Genomic DNA, 26583 nt, shown 5'->3' with positions numbered 1-26583 from the left:
GCGCAGACGGCCACGCCATCCTCCTCCACCCTCATGCTCGTCCCTCACCAACCCTGGTGTCCCCAATTTGGGGACAACGCCAGGAGAAAAAGCAGGGGAGCGCTGGAAGGCTGGAGAGGGCACACAGTCCCTCTTCCCACCCGAGCTGGACCCCACTAGGCTGGGAGGACACGTCTGTCTACGTCTCTGGAACGAAATTCAGAATGCAGGTGTCTCCCGGACTGGGAGCCGGAGAACCGGTGGGTCCTGTGGCAGGGGGGATGGGTTTCCCGTGCCTGCAGTCAGGCGGCGTCGAGTATCTAACGAAGCATCAGAGAACCTCCGCGGAGACCTGTCCCAGCGGTGGGCCTTCTGAGTTGTATCCTCCAGGAACTTGCGTTGAGAATTTAAGTGTTTGTGTCTGTCTTGTAAATACAATAAGCAACACATGCCCCCTCGCTGGTTAGCTCGGGGTGTCCGAGTGCGCACTGCCGCCCTGCACGCACGACAGGAATTGTTCAAAGCGCCCGCGGTTGCAGCGGGCGAGGCAGAGCGGTCTCTGGGGACCGAGGGCAGGACCGAGCTGAGTGGACGCGGGCAGAACCGCCCGGGAGGCCCCGCCGCCGAAAGGCGCGGGGCCCCGACGGGCCGGAGGAGGAAGGAAGAGCAGACTCAGGGCTGCAGGGCGCGGCGTGCGGGGGCGCGCACCGAGGGCCCGCGCCCCGCCACCTCCGCGCAGAGCCCCTGGCCGCCTTCCCCGGTCAGCCGCCGCCCGCTGCGTGACTCGCGCGTTCCGGACCGAGTACGGGCTGTCCCTGGCCCAGCCTCAGCCAGACGCGGGGGAGAGACAGCAAGGGCTGGGAAGCGCTGGCGGGAAAGGAATTGGCCAGAGGAGAAGAGGAGGAGGATTAGGATGGAGTCATCTGGTTACAGAGCGCGCTCGGTCCGGTGGAGAGAAGCCCGGCACCGAGCGCGCGCGAGGGGAAGACGCCGCTGTGCGGCCCCGGCCTCCGGAGGGTCTGCCCCGCCCTTCCGTCCCAGTGGAGGGGCGGGGAGGATAGCCGCCGGCTAGGGCCGGAACCCCCGGAAGACCCGCTCAAACCTGCCAGCCCTGGGCGCCGCCGTCCCAGCTTACCGGCCGGCCGGGCCGAGCCAGCCGCAGCATTTATACCCAGGGCGCGAGCCCGCGCCGCGGGGAGCAAAGGGAACGGCCCGCGAGGCCCCGCCCGGCTCCATGCGGCCCCGCCCTCCCGCGCGGCCAACCTCACTTGGGGCTCCAGGACCCGGTCTCGGGCCGGGGTCCGCCGCCGGCTGCCCGGTCGGGGGATTGGCTGAAGGGCGGGCCTCCCTGCGGAAAGCGACGTCACGGCCGTTCCTGCAGTGTGAATGAATCAAAATGCCTGGGTGACCGCGGCCTCCCGGGCGGCCGGCACGCGAAGGGTGGAGGGGGAGGGGGAGAGAGGCGGGCGGGGGAGGGAGGAGGGGAAAAAAGCCAGAGCTGCAGCAACAGCGTCTCCTCAACCCGGGATGTGCACCAACCCGGGAGAGCGAGATCAAAGGGATTTGAAACAGACTGAGGACTGGCGGGGGGAGGGGGCCAGCCAGCCTGTGGAATCCTCCTGGAGAGGCGGAGGGTCCGGCTTCCACCGTGACTTCGGCGGCCTGGTTGGGTTTTTTATTATTTTCAAATTTCTGAATCCAGCTTGAGCAAGAGAGCAAGAGATCTCCGTAGACTGCGACTCGCTGGCTCTTGCTCCTAGATGATGCAGAGCGCAGCTGTCCCCGCGGAGGGGGCTGTCAAGGGGCTCCCGGAGATGCTTGGTGTGCCGATGCAACGTAAGACACCCCCCTTTCTCGCGGATTTAATTTCATACACAGACAGCCAGCACCCTTGGCCAGTGCGGGGCGGGCCGGTCTCTGCGCGTAGCCTGGACCGGAGGGGCCGGGCGGGGCGAGGGGCCAGCGGCCTGGGGGCAGAGACAGTCACAGGCAGGGGCACCGGCCAGAGTGCATTTGAAGGGCTTGGCTCTTGGCTTTGGGGGCCCAAAGTGAAAGCCTCCCGGATCATGCTCGAGGCGAGCCAAGGGTACCGAATCCCGCATCCCCAGCCCATGGCTTTTCTAGGAGCGTCGGGGAGACTGCTGTTTGGGGACACCAGGGGAACAAGCTGCAGGCCAGGCCTGAGGGCTGGAGTGGTCCCCTCAAATCATCCTCCCCCCACCTCCCCGGGGCTACAGTCAAAGCTCCCAGTACCGCTATGCAACTTCACCCCAGCTGGCGGGAAGTTGGAGAGCGCGTCCCCCGCCCCCGGGGCTGGCGGCGCGGAAGCCCAGGCCACACGCTCTGTCCTCGCGCGCAGGGCGTGCGCGCCTGGTGGCGTCCTCAGCTGCTGCTACCCGCTGCGCCCGCCGCCTGCGCCGCCGGGGACTGCCTGCTCCTAGTGAGGAAGTCCACTCGCCATATTCCAGCTAGCCGAGGAATGCAGGGGAGGGAGAAGAGCCGGGACGAAGTTGTGAACTCAGGGTACATACAGCCTTTACGCAGCAGAGAGCAGGCTCTCAGGATGGCTTGGACTCGGAAGGGGAGAGACTAGGATGTGGGGCGCTTTACTCGCCCACTGGCTTTCTTTCCCGCGTCCGAAATTGGGAAGGCGGCCGGAGCTCCCGGCGTGTTTATTCTCAGGTCTGTGTGTGTATGGGTGTGCGCGCGCAGAGATTTTCTCGGAGAAAATCTGTCTCTGTCACTCATTCTAGAACTGAGAGTCTTCGATGGAGAATCTGTGCCGAGCAGGTCCGGGGGCGTCGCGCGCGCGTAGCGGGCTCCAAGTGAGTGCTGCGAGTCCAGGCTCGCGGGCTCTCCGGAACGCCCCTGGGCACCGTGGGGAGACGAAGGGTTCCTTCACTCCGTTTGCCAAGGGCCTATGCTTCTGTCCGCGACTTCTCTAGTGGAGCGGTAGCTACATCCTCGAGGTTTAAGTAAGGATCGGCTTATCCACGGAGATGCCTACCTACGAACTAGGGCGTACGAGCGCGCCCTCCTGCGCCCCGGCTCTCCATGGCAGGATTTCTGCCCTGGCCATATCTCAAAGGGTAGGCTGGCGAGTGTGCGTCCCAGGCTTCCCTGGGAAGTTTTTGAGAAGGGACTAGAAGAGGCTAGTTCACCCAAACCTATTTAGGTTGTTCCTTGACTCTCTCCTACAGTTATTCTTTGTGTCTTTTTCTGTCAACTGTTGGCAAACACTTCCACGTCTGCGCTATGCCTTGGGAAGTTTACTGCTAAGATGTGTCTGTAGAAGGCGTTGGGGGTTCACTGCCCCCCTTACTGCCTCCACCCCACCACAGGCAGGGAGGGAGTGTGCTCTCAGCCCCTGCACAAACAAAAACACAAACCCTGCCACAGGGGCTCCCAGTCCTTAAGCTGATTGTAGCTCTGAGCGAGTGAGAGGAGTGTGTGAGTGGGCCGAAGGCATGTGCGACTCGAGTCCTTGTTACCCAGTGCTTTAATAGTTGTGGTCCTTAGGTGGCCTGTTAGGGCTGCAGCTAAGGACAGTGGGCTCTCCTCTGACCGCCTTTCCTGGGATGCCTGACACACTCTCTCAGATTGTCACTTTGTTTCTCTTACTCAGAGACAACTTTGATTTCGACGTCAGGAACTTGATTTCCTAAAATGCCTAGAACTCGCCTTCAGAACTACAGTTCACCAGGGCTCCAAATCTGAGTTCCTACTGTGGAAAACTTAATGAGGTAGAGAAGGGGACTCTCTTCCCTGGGCGGCCCAGGGAGGCAAGGCCGAACCAGGAGCAAGTGGTCTGTCCTTCCTTTTGTCTCGTCCTGGTTCTGTGGCCTCGGTTGGAGGAGGCATCAGCCAAAATTGAGGGACCCAATCCCTGAAGACTCCAGGATCCAGCTTTGTTTTCCTTTTGGGATGTGTGTGGAGTGCACTCGCCCCCTTGCAGCTGATGTGGGCCCTGGCTATTAAGCTGTGGTGCCGGGAACTGGGCAGAGGTGGGGTGTGCTTCCCTCACATACACTTGCACGACCATTTTCTTTGTGGGACATGGGGCCCAGTGGCCTAAGAACTCCATGTGGGGGTGGGGATGAGGGACAGCCCTTGGGCCTCTGGGAGGAAGAAGGGTAATCCCAGGCCTGCCAGGGTTTAAACCTGGGTGGGGGGACAACAGAAAGGCTCTCCCACCAGGGTCCCTCCAATCACCAACGGGAAGGTTTGGGTCATTCCTCCCCACCCCATACACATGTTCTGCTTCTTCACTCTGAGCCACCACACATGGAGCACTTGGGGGCGCAGATCTAGGGATCCGCTAACCTTGGTGCTTCTGGTGCCCTGGCCTCTAGGGGCATTTTAGGAGTTTGAATCCAGTTTGTTCCAGCGGCAGAATATTCTTTTGCTTATTTGGGGATGGGTGAGGGCCATTCCCTTCAGCAAAACGTCACCAAGTAATGTAATAATTTCTCTATCTTGGCAGCCCTCTTCCTCACACTCTGTCCCCAGCCTCCTGCCACTGCTGGCTCCTGGGCAGACTCTTCCTTAGTGCGGTCACCCTCCTCCTGCGGCCTGATGGGTCCCGCATCGGGCTCGGACTTACCAGGGCAAGCTAGAGGTCTGATCGGTTAAGGGGCCTAGGGCAAGAAGCTCGGGAAGCATCGGGCGAGAGGAGGCTGGGAGCGATCCTGAGAGCAACCTAGGGCAGAGAAGTAGAGCTCCACCCCCTTCTTCTGGGACCGTTCAGCTGGGCAGCCCCGCTCCCGCCTCGGGGCAGTGTTTTCTAAGGAAGTCAAACGCCCGGCTCCTTGCTCTGGGCTGCAGGAGCGCTGTTTGCAGGCCCTCGGGGTCATGTCCAGCACCGGCCGAGGGCCCCTTTGAAAGAGTTCGGTGTTTTTTTCGGGTCGGGTGGATAGGTTCAGAAAGGGACCTCGTCCTAAGCTAGTGCGTCCTGGCTACTTGGCCTATGATGTAGGGTTGCGGATCTTTCTCGTTTCGGACACCATCTGCCTCTGCCGGGTCGACCTCTCCGCCTCCCTCGGGGCTGTGGGAACGCTAAGGTTCGAGTCCGCAGGGCGTCCGATCCCGGGCAGCGTGGGTGCGGCGAGCGCCTCCTGAGCTTCCTCCAAAGCCCTCTCCTCCCCGAATTCAGCAATCCTCTCCCACCCTCCCCCCTGCATCTGGGTCCTGCTGGCCCTCTTGCCTGTCAAGACGACTCGGAACAGTGCGGGACATTTAGGGAGGTGGCCATGTTAGCTGCCCCTTGCCTTCGGTTTTGGCCCATCTCCCACATAGTCTCCCGGGGCACCGAGGGAAAGGACGAGGACGCCAGCGGACCCTGGAATTGCTGGCTGGAGAGCCGGCTGACCCCGGGCGGGAGGAAGGAGCGACCCGCCCGCTCCAGGCAGCGGGTAGTGAATGGGGAGCAGGCCTGGGGCGTCTCTTGTTCCTTCCTTGTCTTCTAAAATATCTACTTCTTAGCTCTTGCAAACCCCGACGCTGTGGGAAATGGGCATTTGATTGCGTATTTGGTAGGATCTGGGTGAAGGACATCTCTGGGACGCCCCATTATCCTTTCTTCCCTTCCTGGGGCTCCTGGAGGGGTGCATGGGGTAAACTTGCCAGCACCGGTCGCGTCAGAATCCTCACCCCCGACGTTATCCTCCTCTCGCAGGCCGTTTCTTCGGGGGTGGAATGGACTCGTTTCCCGGGCCCGGAGCTCTCTCCAACTCTGGAGCAGCGATTCCCCCTTCTTTCCATTCCTGCCTCTCCTCGTGGTGCTGGAAAAAAGTGTGAACACACACACACACACACACACACACACACAGACGGGTATTGAGATTCTGTCAGATTCCGATCCAGAAATTCAAACAGCAGCCCCCGACACCACAAACGTCCTTCCCCGCTCATAAAAATACTGTCAGGCGCGAGCCAACTTTTAAAGGTCAGACTGGCTGTCCCCGCCGGCAGATTCGGGCCTGGCGGGTCGGGCATTCAGATTCTCCGCCCGCGAGGATCCCGCTCCAGCCTCGGGCCAGAGCTGCGCACCACCCAGAGGGGAATTTGGAGAAACCCAGGTGACCGCGGCAGCGCCTCACTTGGAGCGGCGGGTGACCGAGGGCGCCCGAGGGGCTAGCGGGCTCCGGCCTCCTCCGTTCTTCTGCCTCGATCAGAGAGGGCAGTGAGGACGGAGAGGAGCCCTCCTGGGAAGCCGCAGTCTCAGGGCATTCAGGGCGCCGAATTAACGATTTAACCAGGACGGAGGAGCAAGCAGGTGGGGCGAGTGAGGGGCGACGGTCTGCATCAAGTGGTCCCCAGTGTCCAGGGAAGATGGAAAGTCGGGACTGAGAAGAGGAAGCAGGACCTAACTTGAGTTGTTTCCTCGCTTGGTCGCGGTCCCGGCTGGCGGAAAACCAGACCCAGACGGGGCTGGGCGTGAGCGGCTCTACGGGTCTCGGAGCGCGACCTTCGTGACCTCGCCGCGACCGGGGCCGAGCTCCTCCACCCCGCGGGCAGCGCCGGCCTGGGTGGCCCGGGGAATTGACAATGAATTCCTTCAACAAGCGTTTGCTGCGCACCTGCGGGGGGCGCATGGTGCTGAGCGCTCGCTCGACGCGCGCCCTGGGTTTTTGAGGTCTTGCCAGTGGAGGCAGGTGCGGACAGGGCGGCCCTTAGGGGAGAGCCAGCTTTGCGCGTACCGCGTCCCGAAGCCCGGGGTAGAAGTCGTAGTTGCGAAGGGGGCAAGAGAGGGACGCCCTCTGTGTCCACAGCGCACAGCCTGCAGCATTCCTGCGCCTCGGCCCTTTCCACTCCATCCACCTTTGCCGCCTTATTCTCCTGAACGCTACTGAGCGAGCTGGGATTGGCCAAGCCTGGGACCCGTTTCCTGCCCCTTTGGAGGGGTGGCAGAGGCTTTTTCCGCGGGGAAAGGCGCGGTAGGCGCGAGCGCGGACAGCGCGCCCCGCAAGGGGAGGCCGGGCTGAAACTTCTCTTTCTCCTCCTACCCATCTCGCCCCAAGCTTTTGCAAAGACAAAACTAAACCCCAAGGCCTGCGGCACGAGTCTTTCCGTGACTTTTTAACCCTTGCAAAGCGGTTCTCCCATTTTGGGAGCGGATCCTCCTGCACAGAGCCTGGAGGCAGCCAGCGGGTCCGCGCGCGCTGCTCGAGTTCGAGCCTCCGCTCCCGGCCCTGCTCCCCGGGCTTAGCGAATCTGGACGAGCGCGCAAAACGTGGCGGGCTTGGGAGACGAGGTCTCTACCTGGGCAGCCGATGAAATATATTAAATTCGACCTGGGGAGGGAGTTGATGGCACTGTGCCCCCGGGAAGGCGAAATGGCGCGGGCCGCAGGCTGCGCCCGCAGTGCACAGGAAGCCGCGGCTGGCCCGGGACCGAGGCGCTCAGAGGTTGGCTTCTTCTAGGATGGGACATTTATTTTTTTTAACCTTTTTTTTTAGAGGGCAGAGCGAATGTCTTCTAAAGGAATCTGAGAGTGAAACAAATCAGGAAGGAGAGGAATTACTGGCAAAGCCAGGGCAGGATAAAACCCGGAGCGGCAGAAAGTTGAAGGAAGGAAGAGCAGAGCTGGGTGTACCTCCCTCCCGACTCGCCAAAAACAAAGCGAGGTTAAGGCAAGAATGTAGGCTGAATGCTCTGGGGATTAGAGCAACGCGAGTCCTCAAGACGTCTTAGAGACTGCCTACACGACTGCATTTTTAAAAATCGAGTCCTGCGAGAGATGAGGTGGGGGTCGAGGGAGGCGGGCAACCAGCAAAGCAATTTCTTTCCGTTGAGTAAACAAAACACGGCCACAGGGGCGTCTTGTATTTTGAACAGTGACCTGATGACCCCGCTGACCAGGTGTAGGCAGCCTCAAGTCCTAAATATTTCCATTGTCCTAACTTCCCATTCACCTCTGATTTTAGTGCCCTTTCACTCTGTGCTACAGTCAATTAGTGAGTACTTAGCCCCGCATTAGCAGACAGAACCTGGGGAGACACCCGTGCTGGGAGGCGGGTGGAGGAAGGGGAGGGAGGGTAGCACCTGCTAGTCGCCCAGGGATGGAAAATTAGCGAACAAGGACTCCCCTTTCTCTCTATCACGTTGTTAGGAAATCTCCTTTGAGCCTCTTGTTTTGGTCAGGGATGGTGGATATTTGGTAGGTTTCTCTGGCTGGGAAACTAGTCTCCTCCAAATTGAGGAGTTGTGGATGGCGGAGATTTGGTGGAGTTGGATGGAGGGACCTCCTGTCATTTCTTTCAATTAGAGAAATTTATGGGGATTAGAGCTGAGAAGCTCTGGACTGTATAGAGACTTGGAACCAGTTTAGCTGATGAGAGGAGGGAAGGAGTACTATTATTACCACCTTGGGAAACCCAAGGTTGGAGAGGGACTGAAGCGGCAGATGCGTTACTGTATAGGGTTTGGGTTTGGAGATGGCGGGGGTGGGGAGTGCAGATTTAGTTTTGTAATGATTTTTTACCTTTTCTCCCTTCCTGGAGTGAGTGTTAACAATGCCCATAACACAGATGTGGGCAAACGGCATCTACTGCTTTTAGTAAAGTTCCATCTTGGCTTCAATGTCTGTCTTCCTTCTGTCTCTCTCTTCTCCCTTTCTCCCTCTCTGCTTCCCTCCCTTCCTCTGTCTCTTCCTTCATTCCTTTGTGTGGTCTTTGTGGGGAGGAACATGGGTTTGTGCGTGAATTCACTGCACAGGGGTTTCGTTGGGGGTGAGCAGTCAGCAAGCTGCAGGGTGGTGAGACCCCTCACTCTCTCTCTAGGAGCCTGGGGAGAAAAGGGCAGTTTCTGGGTCCGGGACACAAACCGCCCTGGAGCTGGGCTATTGTTGTTTGTGGTAGGAAGAAATCAGCTAAAAATAGATGCTGCTGTGAGGTTTTACCTCTTTCAGGCCTCAATTTTATAGAGCCCTGATCAAAATGGAGCAGAAAGCAACCATTTTGAGGCACCGTTGGTGGGAGTGGGTGGACAGGTTGGGTATAATTGGCAAAATTGGAATTGATTCTCCCTTGGAAAGTGTACTTTGGGTTAACATTATTGGTGGCGGACTGGAAAATCGTCTCGGGAGGCAAGTCCTGAGTCCTGTTGTTATTTTGGTGGATTTCTTTTCAGATCTCTCTACCCTCTCCCCTCCATCAGTCTGGGTCTAGCCACAGATGTTTTACTGCTGTATCTCACCCCCAAATGCCTTTAAAGTATAATTTGCTTTAATTATGATGTTAGAGGGTTAAAGGATTGGTTCTGGGAATAGCTTAATAGAGACAAAACTTGCAGCCAAATTAATTGAAAGTTTCTTCTTATGAGGGAGAGGTTGCCAAACATATGGAATATTGCTACAGAATGAGACATCAGAAAAATCCATTGTGAGGATTTAGCCATGATTAAATGTGAAAATGGAGTGGAAATAGAGAGGTGTCTCCAGCATTTCCATAGACTCTCATGGATTTGTTTAATGTGATTTTCTGTTTTATTTGCAATTACTGAGAATATTCGATATCCTACTGAAGATTACTGATTCTGTGTCAATATCTAATCTAGAAGATAACCCTATACCTACAAATACATATTTACATGGTGTATTTTATTTACTACAGGGACTCCTATTAAAATGTTATCCAAATTCAGCCTTAAAAGGGTAACATCGAAATTGTCTCCAGGATATTTTTGAATTTAATCTTTTATTGAAGAAGTTACTATTTTTGAACTGTCTAAGCAGACAAAAGAACAAAGGAGATTTTGAAAGGGACCCCAAATCACCAAATGAAACAAATAGGACCTGGAGGGGAAGGACAATGTTACATTCATCATTTCTCATATAAGAAGGATTTTCTGACTTTTTTCTAGGTGTTAGTCATTTGTCAAGACAAACTAGAAAAAACGAAAAATTAGATAAGATGATATGACGTGTGTAGATTGATGTATTTTTAAAGTATATAAGCGAATATAATTATAATAGAGAAAATGATTTACCTTAAATGTAATGCCAATTTTTTTAAATTAGACTTTCCCCAGTATTTTTGTGGCTGGCCCAGATCTCTGTGTTTAATGCTGTCATCGCCATCACAAAATACCACAAAGTTCAATGTGCCTTTTCTCCTTGTTTTAAAGAATTAATATGGGAATTTTGTGCTTCAGTTGTGTTGTTTATGAGCTTATTCTACTAGGTTATGGAGATTCCTTAAGAAATTTATAAAACCTTTTGGGAAATTATGTTATGGTCTCTTCAAGATACATTGGTTTAGAATAAGGAAAAATATAAAAAAGGAAGTTATAAAATGTTCAGTAAAAATGAATTGTTTTCAATAGGGAAATGGCAAATAAAGACCCAGGAGGGAAAAAAAACAGACACATTTAGTTGTGATTCGTCATGTAAAACTGTGTCCTGGGTCTCAGGCTTGCCCTGCATGTGGGCTGCGGAGATGAATTAGTCCTCAGTTCCTTCCGTCACAATTATTAAGGTGACTTAAAGGGGGAGTTGTGACCAGAAGACAGGATTTTATTGGCAGTGGTGACTTTGAATTGGAAAGTTTTAGTTTTGAAATATGTATTCAGCAATAGGACTTTTAACTAATTTAATTTTAATTTAACTATACCTCTGTTATAATTCTTGGACTTGGATATTCCAGAACTTAGGCATGAGTTTAGGCAGACATGGGGCCATACTTGGTATGTCCTGTGGCCTTACACTGATACACTTTAGAATTAATCATTCCCAGACTGAATCCATAAGCCCCTACTGAGAGTATTTCCCCAGCCTGCCTTTTCAAAACCAAATTCCTTCTTACTCACTCGGGGAACCTTAGGTAATGGAGCAGCCATGTCTGCCACTGGCTGTTGTTTTCTCCCCCCTACACGTGGGGAAGAAATGGAGAATTCCAAGAAAAACATTTGCATAATATTTCAATTAAGTATATGTTTCCTTAAAGCCCCATTTGGCTTCTCCTTTCAGTTTGTAGTCAGTAAAGACACTTAGCAAATAAATAAAATTATGTATTTTCGGAAACATGCATTGGCCGAATGTCATTTAAGACAGAGCTCAGAAAACTACTTCCTCCTGGAGTGAAGTCACCAGCAAAAGGATTTGGGGGGGCGAAACCACCAGATAGAGGTGGCCTTAGGGGCACTGTTGGAAACCTTGGTCTTCAGTCAGCCCCAGCATCTGTCCCAGAGAAAAAGAAGGTTCTAGTCCCCGTTTGGCCCCCAACTGTGTACCCTAAGGGAAGTCTTTTTAAAGGTAGAGGTTCACTTTTCACAGGGTCTCTGGGAAGAGTAAATGAACTTGCAGATTTGCAAGTACTTGACAAAGTTCAGAGTGAGAGCAATCTTAAAGACCAGGATCACGGTTCCCATTGTGCAGATGGAGCCGCCCTAAGCCAGCTGGAGTGCTTCTGGGGGTCCCGAGAGGCTGGCCAAGCCCACAGGGAGCTCTGGAAGCATCTCCCACGGATCCCAGCTCTGTAGCCTGAAAGAAGGAAAACTTTTTCTAGGGCATTAGGTGTCAAGTCAGATTATGAAACAAAAAAAGCAGATCTATTTGTCCAAAAGGCAGTTAAAAAGCAATGCCTCAAAGGACTCCAGGGTGGCGCATCAAAGTCCAAATTTTACAAAATATTAATCTGGTCTCAGAGCGTGGCTAAATGAACATTATTCCTATCAGTACAAAATAACTTAAAAATTTTTTAATTTTAAGAAAACATTTAAAAAATATTTAAAGGCTTAAAAATATTAAAGTATTCATCAGCATTATGATTCCAATGGAAATCTTTGAAATTCTAATTCATTTCCCAGAAAGGTGCACTTTCTTAAGTACATTTTAGGAGTCATTGTCAAGTGTGTTGGTTCTAGTGTTGGTCTCTTTAGTGGAAAAAAATTTTTTTCTCGACTTGTTTGTTGATCTTCTGTGACCAAAGAGATAGAAAACACCATTTGTCAAAGAATTAAAATCGATCAAACAAACAAACACAAACCATCTGTGAAATGTTTCATGGTGGCCCCAGGTTCCTTGAGAGCAGTTTCTTGGAAATGAGAAAACGTGAGTGGGGAGTAAAAATGCTCAATACTTATTATATATCAACAGAAGGGTGTGGGCAATTTGGTCCACCACAAACCACATCAGACCTTTTGCTGTCCTCCATTTCCCAGCTTTCTGAAACTTCACTAATGGAGGAATTTGGGGATTTAAAATGGAATCCATTTTCTGATGGGCCCTTCTGAGATATAAGCCCTGTGTGCCCCCACTGTGGTACTCCAGGTGATTTGAGGCTGGGCATCACGTTGGGGGGTTTATAAGCTTCCTTGATGAAGTCCATTATGGCTACAGGCAAAGGGTTTTTAGCCATTTCTTATCAAATAAGAAATAGTCACTTTTCCATTGGGCATTTAGGTGTCTCCAAGAAAAATTCTAGAAGCCTCAAATGTTAATTTGAACACAATCCACTCTTCCCTGAATATATTACAGCAAAAGTGAAGTGAGGTCAAGCAGTTGGTGGCCCCAACCCCTTGTTCTCACCGTTCACAAGGAGGGAGGGGACCATGGTTTGGCAAATTTGCCCTCATTCTGTGGAGGAAAGAATCAGCCAGCTTTCTTTATTCCAAAAAGACTGAACCTTGTAATGTTTCATTATCTGCTGTTTATACTCTGAGATTGTGTCGATTAGAAAGGGATGTACGTCTTCCAGATGCTTTAGAACTAAGGGGATGGAGGAGAATTTTGAGTGTTTTGTGTGTATGGAGAGGGCGGTGAAGGAGGGGAAAATTATATTGGGAAATAATGAAGCATGAAATAATTTTGATACACTTTAAATATATAAATTCATCCTGTTGGTGACTGGCCATGAGAGAATGGAGAAGGGAGCTGGCCACTGAGCTTGGACAATGGTATCATGGGGCTAGGTGTTTTATATTCATTATCTGATGTGATCACACGGCAACCCCCAGAGACTGGTGTTATTATCTCCATTTTACAGATAAGAAAACTGAGGCTTAAAGAGGTTAAGCAATTTGTCTGAGATCACATACATGGTAGAATCAGGATCTGAACCCAGGTCTATCAGGCTCTGATCTGAGATTTATTGTAAACAATTTGGCAGACTTAAAGATTTGAAGATATAAACTCTAAACACAACTGAAAACTTTCAAATTCCCCCAAAAGTTTTCTGAAAAAGTGTTTGAATAAAATGTTTCTCCTTCCTCCTAGCTTTCTATTTCACTCACTGCCCACTTTTCTCACGGCTCCAGGGTTGCACAGCTCCCGCGTTCAGTGGGCTTTCTTTCCACAAGAGTTTGACTTCAGAAGAATTGGCTTTTTTTTTCCAGAATGGCGATGCCTCAGCCTGTGTATGAGGATGTGTGTGTGCACATATTTGTGTGTATGTGTGAGTGTGTGTAAGTATATGTGGCGTTTGTGTGTTTGTATACATATTAGTATGTGTATGTGTGTGTGTTAGATATGTATATCTGAGTATATGTGAATATGTGTATGTCTGTGTGTCTATCTGAATGTGGTATGTGTGGGTGCCTTTGTGTATGTCTCAGGGTGTATCTTTGTTTATTTGTGATTGTGTGTGTTTCTTTATGTATCTGTGTATATTTGTAGGTGTGTCTGTGTTATGTGTGTTTTTGTGTATATTGTATGTCTGAATATGTGTGTATATCTGACTGCATGGATATGTGTCTTTGTGAGTCTGTGTGAGAGTGCATGGATAGCGAGTGTGTCTGTATGTGTACACACAGCTGCTCTCCCTGTGGGTTTAAGTCTGTGCCTTGAGCCATGTCACTCTGCAGGACACAGAAGACTCTGGTGGATGGGCCCTGCCGGTGGGGAGTGTATTGTGCCGTGTGGTCCAGCATCTCTGCAGATTCCTTGGCTGTTCCAGCCACGTTGCTGTCTTTTCATGCCTGAGTTTACTCTCTGCAGAGCCCCAGCAGAGAGCATCACCACAGATCACTTGCCAGAACACTTAAGTGCAGATAAGATACAAATTTTCATTTTAAATGAAATGACTCTCCTCATTGAGAACTGAGTTTATAGATCAAATTCTGTCTCAGTGATTCCAAGACTCTGCTTAAATTCCAGTTTCTAAAGTGGAATTTCGTGATATCAAATGCTGCCTGAAATGAGTGGAGTTCACTAGGGATTTGGAAATCCTCTTGCTCCTTGGAAATTTTGGTTACAATTTTATTTCTGGTAGGAGACTTATATAACCTCTGTCCTGTTCAGGCTTTCCAAATTGTAAAAAAAAAAAAAAAAAAAAAAAATCATAATTTATTGTAGGTTAAAAGAATAAAGACTTGGTTGTTCTTTGGAAAATTTCTGGATAGCTTACATTTCACACTAATCTAAATAATCACAGAGAGCGCGGTCACCTGAAGTGTGGGATCTGCGTTCACAAGTCTCCACCCCCTCGCAGGCAGGGATGAATCTGAACTTGACAGATGCCATCAATAAGCTGGCACCTCACAGCTGGGTGGAGGGATCAGGGGTCAGGGGCTCCTGCCTCCAGCCCTCCCCTGAGCAGTAGGTGTCCGTCCCCTACAACGCGTGCATACTCTGCCTGAAGGATGTAAGTCTGTGCCCCAGACATTTCCATTTGCCCAATTGTTAGGGAGCACAGGAGACCAGTGGCTCATCTACTCGCTAGTCACTGTACACGGAACAGCTCTGAGACTCTCTCTCTGCCTCCATCCCCCCTCCATATAATGACAGGGGAGAGCCAGCCAGCCAGGTGAGGTGATGTCTCAGACCCCTCCAGCTCTCAGGTTAGGTTAGCCCACCTTAGGGGCAGACTGTTGGTTCAAATCCTGATTCTCCCCTTGTGTTGTGGGACCTTGGGCGCTCTGCTTGACCTCCCCGAGGCTCCATTTCCTCATCTGCAACGTGGGGATAATAATGCCTTTCTGACCAGGGTGTGTGGATTATTGAGGTAATATACATTCAGGACCTGGCCAGTCATAACAGGCTCTTGACGCCTGGTTTTACTATTCTTATTGGCATATTAGGGATCTCTTAAACTATTTCTACACTATCATTGTTTTACAAAATGCTCTGTCTCTCTCTCTCTCTCTAAGTCTACGGTGGAATACGGTGGGGAAGGTTGTATTTTTTAACTTAAAAGCACCCTTAGTATGTCCCTTACATTTTTGCCAAACCAGAGGTTTGGTCGCAAGACCTCTCTCCGAGAAGCCCTAGTTTGGGCGGCCCAGCCTGAGCCGGCGGGAAGCATCCCCTGCAAGCTGGCGGCTGAAATGGCTTGTCTGCTTGTAATGTTGATCCTTAACGTGATGCTGTCTCGGCTCCCCGCCCGCCCTTCCCTGCATACATTAGTCTTAATATATTCTCTCTTGAATACTCATCATATTAAGGCTCCTGGTAGATACCTTGCTCGAAATAAATTTTATGGGCATACATCCTCGCCCGCACCCCCAAGCATTTGTGGCCGGGAGGAGAAATATAGCCCTATCCGTCCTCGAGGCAAGGCCAAACAACCATTAGGTGGGAATGGGCGGCCCTCTGGCCCCGAGGCAGGGGCGCGCCCAGCGCGGGAGGACCGCTCTCGCCTGTTCTCCAAGGGTGCCTGTGCCTGCGCCGGGCCGGGACCGGCTCCCCGGAATGCAGCCGTTTGCTCACACAGAGACGCCCCTAGCGGGCCGTGTCACCGGCCGAGGGTCTGGGACGGGCACACGCTGCCCGTGGGGACAGGTGCCTGCGGCTCTGCACCTATGTGCCCGCAAACCACGTTCCTGAGCTGGAGGGCTTCTCGGTTAGGGCTTCCTCCCCTCCCCGGCAAAATGATTCCGGGGCGATCGTCCCGACACCTCGCTCCTCAAGCCTCTCTCCTGCTCAGCAGCTGCCGGGGCTCCACGCGCAGAGGCGTGCAGGAGAAAGCCGCACCCCCTTGCCCTTTATGACCCTCGTTACCTGAGCTGCCCCCCAATTTCCGTCTCCCCTGAGGCTGGGCTTGTCACACCGCAGGAGCTCATGGTTATCCAGCCCCACCGCTCATAGTCTCACCTCTGCTTATCCGAACCTCTCAGCCCCTAGCCCCCTGCTCACGGATGGCCCGTGGAGAGAGGCAGGAGTGTGGTTGAGGGAGCCCCTACCTGGCGCAGACAGGCGTGCCTCCCAGCCCAACGCATGGTTGCTGTGTGATGTGCGTGCGTTCTGAGCCTCCATGGGAGGGTCATGCCATCTATGCAGGGATTCTTGCCAGGGTTCTAGGAGATCAAGACCATGAACGTGGATCCCTAACTTTCTTTTCCCTCAGCCACAGCAGCACCACATCTAACTCCTGGTTACCAGTTATCTTACCTCCTAATAATAGGAAACACTTATTGAGCACCTATTGTATACCAGGGCCTGTCTTACATGTATTGATTCCTTTACTCTTCACAACAATCCTCAGGTACTATTGTCATCATCACTCCCCTTTTCAGGTGAGAAAACTGAGGCAGAGAGAGGCAAAGTAGTTTGTTCAGGGTTAAAAAGCAGAGCTAAGATTCAAATCCAGGCAGTCTGGCTCCAGCATCCATGGCCGTACCCTGTGTCCTACCCAGACCTTCTTATTCGATGGAAACTCCTGTAGCCATTGCTTGCTTAGCACTTTGCTGGGACTCCTTGGAAGTACGTATTGGTTGAACACTTTCTTTGTCAAGGAGGAAAGCTTTTGAGGTAGGAAAACATCCCATATGCACTGAGGCAGGTAGCGAGTATCCAGGCCCACACACATCTACCTCAGTGTGACTCCTGGTAGTTTTCATGGAGCATTTTGGTCTGAGAATGGGGTCAAAGGGCAAGGCGTCTAGTGGGTCTGACTTTCAGGCAAATGTTGGTGGTTCCGGAGGCTGTGAAGGGACCAGACTGGGTTTGGGGTTTAATTGGGTCCAAGATTGACACTTATGTGTACTGGGCTAGTGATGACCTTTAGTGAATGTCCAAATAGCCTGTCTATAAGTTTTAGATACAAATGACTTAATACTTGAGAAAGGTTTCTCTCTCTCTAGGTTTAGATGTGTTCAAATGTTTTCCTCAGTGTTTTGAGGCGAATTCCTCTATGTTCACACTTAAATTATGTCACAACCAACAAACATGATATGAATCAAGAAATACATCTGATTCGGGAGAGATTTGGTTTTACTACTTTCGTTGACATTTTGGAGTGTGTGGGAGAAATGAGGGAAGAACTGTTTCAAGGTGAGCTTCCTAGAGAGGATTTCATCAATGATTTACTCAGTGATAAACATCTGTGGTTCCCCTGTGTGTCAGGCACTATACTCGGCAGTGAGGACACACAGCAGGGAAAGAAACACTGTTCCTGCCCCCTTGAGGGTCCCACCTTCTCATGGGAAAGGCAGCGTGCACACAAAGAATTCGCAAAAGTGCTGCTTATAGCAGAGGGGAGAAACCCTGGGGTTGCCAGTCTCATGACCTGCTGTATCAGGAGGCTACATAGGAGGCCAAATGCCTACACTTCCATGTTTTTGTTCTTAATATTTGTTACCTTCTCTTTTTGGGGGAAAAAGTATAAGGAAAAATGGCTAGAGATGTTAGCACTACTTATTCATCCAACCACAGAAGCCTGACCATTCTGTAGATTTTGAAACAACTTAAGTGACTCAAAACTATCAACCCCCAGCAATCTCTTGGTAAAGATGGGATGGCAGAGAAACAGAACTTGGATAGGAAGTCACCAGGGACGGGAACAGAGCGGGCAGTGGTTAGGGGTCAATTGCAGACAACAGAATCCACTCTCACTATGTAAGTGGAAAGTGATCAATTACCAAGTATTAGGTGGCTTTCAACTCGGTGGAGCAAGCTCTGGGCCAAGCTTCCGGGAATGACCCCCAGCCCCCAGAGTTTCCTTGCCTCTGCCGTGATTGACAAGGGCATCACCACCACAGACCCTCATAGGTTCCGCCATGCTCCACACCAGCACCGTGGGAGCCTGGCCCTCAGCTGTGCCTCCACGTAACTCAGTTCTGAATTCAGGTCTCTCCTAAGTGCAGCTGGTTGGCAGACTCTAAATCGCATTCAGAATCCGAGCTGCAAGGGAGTCTGGAAAAGAGGCTTTCCCGTCTGCAGTACAGGAAGGCACGTTAGGAGGGGAAGTTGATCGAGCCGGTCCATGGTGTCTGTTGCAGTTCATTAAAATACTCTCATTAGATTCTCTCAAAATACTGAGATTCCCCCTCCAGGAACACCCACAGACGTGGACCTCGGTCACTGCCTGCCCCTCACACGAATCATTTGCTTTTAGGGTAGATGGCCTCTGAGCTCGTGCCTAGACAGGGCTCACTTTGCTGATGTTTTTAGCACAGATTCCACCCACGCGTGAAAATGTCATGGAAACAGAGGTGAATGCTGTTGGGCTTTTCTGGCCGCTTGGCTGTGGGATTGCAGCTGGCATAAATGGGGTTAGCTAATGCTGCTAGCCCGTGGTGCTCTTAGAAACAGGCAACCCACCTGGGCCAAAACCACCCAAAGCCAGGCCAGCAAAGCATGGATTGGATTTTAGCCCTCACCTGCCCTCTTGATGAGGCACCTTTGTGCAGTGTACAACCTGCACAACCATTTGTGGCAGGCTGGGGGTTTGGGTTTTGTCCTATCCCACCAGGGGCAGAGTGGGAAGGCATCCACACAGGGCCTGGTTTTACTGGCAGTGCTGTATGGAAGGCTCATGCTGCATCTCTTCCCTGTCCACAGAGATCCCCCAGTGTGCTGGCTGCAACCAGCATATCCTGGACAAGTTCATCCTGAAGGTCCTGGACAGACACTGGCACAGCTCCTGCCTCAAGTGTGCAGACTGCCAGATGCAGCTGGCTGACAGGTGCTTCTCCAGGGCCGGGAGCGTCTACTGCAAGGAGGACTTCTTCAAGTAAGTCAGAACTGGGGGCGCAGCCTCCCTCTGCCTCTCCCCATGCAGTGGTGGTGGTGGTAGGAAGCTTGCGGTGAGGCGGGGTGAGAAGGGCAGGGGGTCCGTCCTGGGGTGGGGGGTGAATCCTCTTGCTGAGAGGCTGTTCCTCATTGAGGTCCCCCTTCTGATAGCCAGCCCCATCACTGCCTGAGGCCCAGGGTCTCGGCCTCTCTTGAGCCCTGCAAGGGGCAGGGGTGGGGAGCTGGTGGAGGGCATGAGCCGGACTTCTCCAGGGCGGCTGGCAAAAGATCCCTGCAAACCCTAAAAGGAGATGCTCTTCTGTCTTGGTGAGTTGGTGCCTCAGGGCGCTTGGCTGTGTCATTCCCGAGGCTTTCAGAGTGGATGCTTTGAGGTTCCCCTAATGTAGAGGAATCTCTGTGGCTATGTTTCTCTAGGCTGCTTCAAGAGCCTCAGAGGCTCAGAAGAGTTGCTTCTGGTAGAGGTCTAGCGAGGCTCAGTCAGTGTCATCGCTTTTAATGGAAACATGACGCAGAGGCAGTTTCGCATGATGGTTAAGAGTCCAGACTCTGACTGGATTTGAACTCATTTATTAGCTGTGTGCTCTTGGGCAAGTCACTTAACTTCTCTGTGCCTCAGTTTAGTTATCAGTAAAATGGGGCTGATACTAATAGTTCCTACCTCAGAGGGCTGTGATTGTCTTTGACTGAGTCAGTATGTGTAAAGTCCTTAGGACAGTGCCTGGCACTTGACTCTTAAGACTGACCTGGATTTTTCATTCTGGGATTGGGTCCATCAGAAAAAATCCTGTTGGAGCTTTGGGTCAGGGTGAGCGGACCTTCTGGAATTTATTTTCCATGGCATTTAGTCTGGGACTTCTCTCCCAGAATATTACCCAAGGCACTTAGGCTGGTGCCTCAGCCGACGTGGACCAGCTGGCAACAGCAAAGCCAAGAACAGGAGGTGAGGGTCGTCCGCCAGTGACACGGAGCCAGTGTGGGTGGTCCATGGGGGTGCACGGAGGTGGGTGGGACTGCCAGGGAGCCTTGCCAAGGCCTGGAAACATTTGGCACAAATGAGCAAGCCTCAGCGAGATGGCGGGCATCCTTCAGAGGTTGTGTATTCTGGAGAGAGGGAGGAGAAGCGGGGAGAAATGCCAGGCGTGGATACAGAACACGATTTCTCCCAAATCCTCCCCAAGGTTTAACTGCAGGGAATAAGTGATTTGAATTTCTGTGGATTCTCCAATTTCTCTAGTCCAACATAAGTTGAAAAGCACCTGAAAGTGAGCTTGGGAACCACTTGTGTTCCGAGGGCAGCACTCATGGTCACCATCACACTTCGGTCAAATGTGCACTGCTCTCTCCTTGTGTGTGCGCATGTGCATGCACGCATGTGGGTGTGTGTGTGTGCATGTCTGTGCATGTGTGCTACCTGAGGGCAGGGGCGGGAGCTAACACAGGCACACCCAACAAATCCTTGAGGGGTCCAGTCGCGGGACCGGCCTTTGGCCCTTCCTCTAGGCCCTTCCGTATTCTGCTCCCTTCTCCCAGTCTTCCTTCTGCTTTCCCCACTCTGACCCTCACCTTCTTTCCTTTATTCCGGCATTTCTGCACTTCTGTCCCCACCACCAGATCCTTTCGCAGTGGGCAACAAGAGTTTGCCTCTACCTTCCTCCCTCAATGGTGGCCTAGCCAAGCACCATGGCAGCTCTTACAGGCCCCTGGATGGGGTGAATTTCAGTGTGTGTGTGTGTGTGTGCGCGCGTGCACACACACATGCACTGTGTACCTGTGTGTACGTGTGAATGTGAACCTGTGTGTGAGGAGGGCAGGAGAAAGCACGTGGGCGGGCCTGGCCTTGGGAGTAGGGTGAGCTGGCCCTGCTTCCAGGGTCAGTGTACCATCCTCCAGTCTGTCCCTGTACCTTTGGAAAGCCTCGGTGAGCTCCAGGGGTGAGGCAGGAGGCCACATTGCCTTCTTGCCCATCTAGGGACAGGGTGGGTGCTGAGATGTCCCTGGGTCAGACCTCTGGCTGGTCCAGCCTGTGGGGTGCAGGCCAAGCCCATTAGGGCTGCAGACGTAGGGCTCTGTCACCAGAGAAGCTCCTTTGAGCCCTGGCATTTCCCTGGGCCCTGTCTGGTGTTTGGACCTTGACTGACTGGCTCCGGGTTTGGGAAAGGGAGGGGCAGCACCTCTGGTGTAGGTCTGGGTTTGGGAGAAGTAGTGATACAGAAAGAGGGTCGCTCTGGACCCAAGAGGGCCCGGAGTGCAGGCTGGGGAGGGATTACTACAGGCCTACAAGCCATAAGTCCAAGATGAGAAATAACAATGACGGTTACTCAGGCTGGTGCCCCCACCCCCTGCCTCCATGGCCTCCCCACGCCACGGCCCTCATTTGGATCCTTCCAGGACCTTGCTCAGCAGTAACTCCTGACTGGTCCCCCACCTGCTCTAGCCCACATGCCTCCCCACTAGGCCAGCGTCCTACCTCACAGCTCAAGTCCTGACCCTCTCCCTCCAGCTCCTTCAGCAGGTTCCCCTCTGCCTACAGAACATGCCAGATGCATTAGCTCCATCAGAGCCTCTGCCCTGGGCCCAGCCTCCCTTCCAGTCCTAGCTCACTGCTTTCCTCGGGTACCCGACACCCCCCAGCAGAATGAGCCCTTTCCCAGACATGCTCTGCATTTTCCCACCTCCACACCCTGGCCCAGGCGATTTCATGGTCCGGGGGTGATGTCCGCCCTCTCAAGGTCTCCCCATCCTTCCACAGCTGTGAGTCCGTGGCCGTCCTCTCCCTCCTCTCTCCCAGGGGACTCAGCCTGAGCTGCCTTGCTCTGCTCATTCCTCATGCACCTGTTTGGTCTTCCTTGTTGGCTTGAGGAAAGGCTTGCTAGTCTTTCGTTTTTCTCTTCCCGGCCTTCACACCTGGCCAGGAGCCTTGCCCATAGGCCGTTGCTGGGTTTGATGCAGCAAAGAGTAAATTACATAGTGAATTTATGGCGCGCCTTGGTGACCAGTTTCTTCTGTACCTCACACGATGTCCTGCGAGTCCCGGGGGCCCAGGCTGCCTGGGAAATGCACAGCACGTTATTCAGCCACAGTTATTCTCCTTATCCCATGGGACTGCTCTGCTTCATAAAATGACCCCTTCTCAGTGTGGCGCCTTTTGTAAAGCAGGGGAGCCAGCCACAGATTCAGTGCTGGATCCAGGTCGTTAACTCTATGATGGGAGTGCGGTGTGGAGAGAAATTAAAGCTGAAGTGAGTCTCCCCATTGCCAGTGGCGGGTGCACCGGACATGAAGACCAGGCAGCTCTGAAGCTCCAGGGAGGACACTTGGATTTCCAGGCGGTCAGGCCCCACCCAGCTCTTTGGGACTCCGGCTGTTCGGTACAGGAAGACACAGCTGCAGGCACAGTTTCGTAGAGCAGTCACAGTTCTAGGTGAGGATGAGGAGGGAGGGAGTTGTCCAGGGTCAGAGTGGCTTCACCTCCCATCCCCAGGGGTCGTGGGACCCGTTGCCCACCGGGGGCTCAGGCTGTGATATGGCCCAGAACCGAGCGGTCTGCTCCTCATTACAGCTCATTAAACGTCACCAGGCACCTGCTTTCAGATGGCACGCCGGGGCACACGTGCAGTGGGGCGCTGTGAGCAGAGAGAACATGAGGCGGGGCGGGAGGGGGCAGGGCAGTCCCTGGAACCCCGGGTCCCCCCTGGTCTCACCCTGAGCTGCAGGAGTTGCCTGTGGCGGCCTTGTGAGAGGACCAGCAGGCGCCATGCTCTTGAACTCACCCTTCACACCTCGGAACGTTCTCAGCCGTGGGATTTGGAAGATGCCTGGTCAGAGCCAGGAAGGATCCCTTCTCTGTGCTCCTTGAGCAAAATAAAAAGGAAAAGCACAGTCCTTTTGTGACACCTGCCCCATAGCCCTGCTCAGAGGCAGAGGGCGGGATTCATTGACCTCACTCATCAGGACTAGGGTTCTGAATTCCAGGATCAAAATTTTAAATCTCTGCCCATAACAAGGGGCAGAGCCACTGCTTTGCACAACTCCACGGGGCATCCTTTATTCTGTGTGAGGTTTTGCAAATCAAGACCGTAATGTGAAGAGTGCCCCGCTGGCAGTAGGTACTACCTCAGAAGTGGCAGGAACACCCAGGGAAAGCCGGAGGTCACCCTGCCACCTGCCTTCAGCCTGTGAGACACGGTAATACTGGTGCCTGGCAGCAGAGGGCGATGTTGGTGTGTGCACAGACAAAGAAAGAAGTATTGTGGAGGGTTGTACTCTGTGGTTGTTGCATTTTCTTTCAGGGCTATTGAACTCTCTGTCTTGCTCAGTAGCATTGGCTAACTTTTGCTGTTTTTGCCTCTTGGGTCCTTGGCTCCCCTTTCTCCAAAGGAAATACAATTTTGAGGCCTGAGAGGAGAGGCCCTGAGTTGATTAATGCAGCGTGGGTCCAAGGCTATGACAATCTGAATCACAAGTTGAGGAGCCAACAACTCCTTGCATTGCATTTGCTAACAAAGTCCTTTCTGGACTGTGTGTCCAGCACGCCGCAGGTCCCCTATCTCTTTGCACAGGGACTGGGGCCTTGGGAGAACAGGGGTCTGGGAGTAGAGCTTCTGAGTCCCCTCCTCATCACTGGGTCGTGGGACAAGCCCAGCCACTCCCTTACTCTGAAGCTTGGTGAAGACAGGCCGGGTTCTCTGCTCCAGGAGCTGGTTCAAGTGCTGGCTCTGTCAGCACCGCCTGGGTGCCCTTAGGCAAGGTCCTTAACATCTCTGAGCTCCAGTGTCCTCATCAGGGAAAATGGGAATGCTAATGGTGCCTGCTTTAGAAGACCTGGCACAAGGGAGCATTTCCCAAAAGGGAGTTATTTTATGAGCAGAGTGGTTTAGTGAACCCAGAAGGAGCTTGGTTGAATCCCTGTCCTGTCTTTTACTAGCTGGTTGTCAGCAAATGAGTGACCAGGCCTTTTTGAACCTCATTCCCTTATCTGTTAAAAGGTGCTCATTCTGACCCACAGAGTTGCTATAAAATGGGAAGATAATGTGTAAACTGTGTCCAGCACAATGCTAGGGACTTTATCAATATCTTTGGGGTTCTGGCTCAGACTGTGGCCACATGACCTGCAGCCCTGAGGGCCAGCTGTCAGGGCTCTCCCTCGGGTGGGGCCTGCGCTGGCTTCTGCTGGATGTCCCACCCCTGACCCCCACCCGGCTCTGAGACCTTCCTGTTGAGATGACCTTTAACAGCCTAGAACTCCTCAGATGGAGGTGGGGGTAGCCTGGCAGAGTGAGGAGGGCACACGGTAGTGGGCTGGGGATAAACCATAGGATAAAGATGCCATGTTGATTTACATGAAGATGTGGGAAACATACCAGCGATTATTATAATATGAAAACAAACATAGCTATAGAATCAAAGAGAGGGCAACATTCATACACATTTTTAAGGTAAAGCACAGCCTTCCAGAACATTCCAGGTTTGTCGGGAGCTTCAAGCTGCACCTGTGGCCCCCAGGGGTATGTGATCCCACCTGCCTGGCAGAGGGGGTGCTGTGGGGAAGAGTTGGAGGTGTTCTGAGGGAGACTGCCACTCCAGGGTGGTCCTGTCTAAAACGTCATCTTCTCTGGGGGAGTCCCCAGCCCCTGAGGCCCGCACCCTGCCTGGCGGGCAGAGATGGGCACTGCCGGGGACCAGGAGAGAGGGCGGCTGTGTCGCTTGTCAGTGGGGAGCCGAGGCCAGGCTTCTCCCGGCCGACGCCCCCTCCCCCACCAGTCAATCTTCAGCAAGCAGCACTGTTGCCAAGGGCAGGTGAGCAGCGTCCTTGGAGCCCCGGCTGCTGATTTATCCCTGCAGTTCAGAACAGCCTGTTTCAGCTCCGGCTGCTCCATGCTTGGCCAAGCCACAGGGTGGTTTCGCTGGTTCGGGCCAGGTCTTCACTAGTGCCCTTGGCCCCATCACTCTCGTGACCAGGGCCTCCATCCCTCAGCTGGGCAGATGCCCACAGGATACCTGGTCACAGAGGGAGAGGCCCCCTTCATGTTTCTGCGAGGTGGGCTTCTCAGAGGGAGCGGGCGCTGGGTTTGAACCCAGGCTCAGTATGAATCTGGGCATCAGACCTCCTTGAGCCTCACTCTCCCATCTCTAAAAGAGATGGGAATAAAAATATCCACTTTTCTAAGTTACTCCAAGGATTGAGTGAGACGAAGGAAGTGCTTAGTAGTTATCATCATTAGTAGCTATTCTTATGAAGGTCATGAGGTGTATCTATGTAGGGAGGAGAGACAAGGAGAGGAGGGGTCTGGGGGCAGAGGCTACAAAAGGCCTTGGGCTGGACAGCAGTCCTGGGGTGAGGAGGTGGGGCCTGTGTCCAGCGGCAACGGCAGGTGGGAAGGTTGGAACATCTGTCCACCCCTGGGTATGGGGGGGTGTGAGGAGCATCATGAGTTTCCCCACAGGATGCCATCCTTCCCTGTGGGGTCAGAGCCCTGCGGCAGCACCTGCAGCCCTCGGCCTTCGCTTCCCGGAGCGGGGGTTCCAGTTCTGGCAGGAGGCCCAGCCTGTGCTCCTGTGGCCGCCTCTAGCCAACCTGTATGCTGTTGCTCCAGGAAGAGGCCCCTTCAGTTCTGGGGTTGGTTGTGGGTCCAATGTGGGGCCCTGTTCTCGCCGAGCCACTTGTTATTTCTGATAACTACACACCTGCTGGGCCACACACACAATCTAGCAAAATGTGGTCAAGGAACTCACAGCAGGAGGGTCTCTTTGACGTGTGACTTTCCATAATTTCTGAATAGTTTATAGTCTAATTCCCTCGCTAAGCAAATTAAACCTTTTAAGGTAACGATCAGATGGTCCAGACAGTGGCTGTGCATGTGGAAATTTGTAAAATTCAAACACACTGGTGGGACCAGGCCCACAGTCATTTGCGGAGGCCTGTAATCAAGGCAGAAGCAATTACTTAGCCGCGCGGCTCCCCCTGGGACCCCAGGCCGTACATCAGGCGGTGATGAGTCCGTGGCTGATCTGTCTGCCCGCCCCGCCCCGAGCACGGCCGCTGTCTGCCCACCTCCCCCAGCCCAGCCTGGGGGCGGAGGCCGCCTGACATCTGAGGAACCTGCATCTCAGAGACTTTTCTGGGCTGAATCTGTGGGGAATCTGTTTGGAACCAAATGGTTGCAAATCAGCTTGGGAGTCAGACGGCATCTGGGCTGTGGAAACATGGTCCCCGAGCAAAGAGGGACCTGGGTGACGTGCGAGTGGAGGTGGGGCCGCTTCTTTACCCCGAGACCAACACCCCCGCCGGCAGCGGCAGCCCCCTGCTCTTAATCTGAGGCTCCACCTCCCTCTCTCTCCTTCCCCTCCTGCCCCCTTGGTGCTATTCAGGTACCAAGTCACGGCTCCCACCTCCAGAATGCCCTCTCTTTCCCTTCCCGCTCGCTCGTCTGTCCGCTCTCAGGTCCCTGTCACCACGTCTCTGCACCGCTGGAAGCTTTTCCCATCAGCTGCCCTCCCACCTCATTTCTCCTCCCCAGTCTGCCTTCCTGCCCTGAAACTCCCGAGCCAGCACTCTGGGGCCCCCATCCAGCTCCACCTCATTTCCTGCCCATTCTCTGGCCGAGGTCACGTGGGGGTCCCGCTAGAGCCAGTCTCTGGCTTGTCGCTCTGGGGATCTGTCTGTGCCCCTGGAAGCCCCACTTGAGAAGAAGCGGCAG

General features: G+C 53.2%; 1 protein-coding gene across 1 annotated transcript in view; it reads left to right on the top strand.

The window, feature by feature from the left end:
• Nucleotides 1–1628: 1628 nt before the first annotated feature.
• LHX4 (LIM homeobox 4) overlaps nucleotides 1629–26583 on the top strand; it is a 43884-nt gene continuing 18929 nt past the window's right edge. The window contains exons 1-2 of the mRNA XM_058539941.1: nucleotides 1629–1815; nucleotides 18695–18866. Coding sequence (XP_058395924.1) covers nucleotides 1740–1815; nucleotides 18695–18866 — 248 coding nt within the window. The 5' untranslated portion in view covers nucleotides 1629–1739. The remainder of the gene's footprint in view (nucleotides 1816–18694; nucleotides 18867–26583) is intronic.

Source organism: Diceros bicornis, chromosome 4 (genome assembly GCF_020826845.1).
Source record: "Diceros bicornis minor isolate mBicDic1 chromosome 4, mDicBic1.mat.cur, whole genome shotgun sequence".
NCBI classification, from domain to species: Eukaryota; Metazoa; Chordata; class Mammalia; order Perissodactyla; family Rhinocerotidae; genus Diceros; species Diceros bicornis.
The sequence above is the reverse complement of the archived record's forward strand: the minus strand, read 5'-3'. Positions and strand labels throughout refer to the sequence as shown.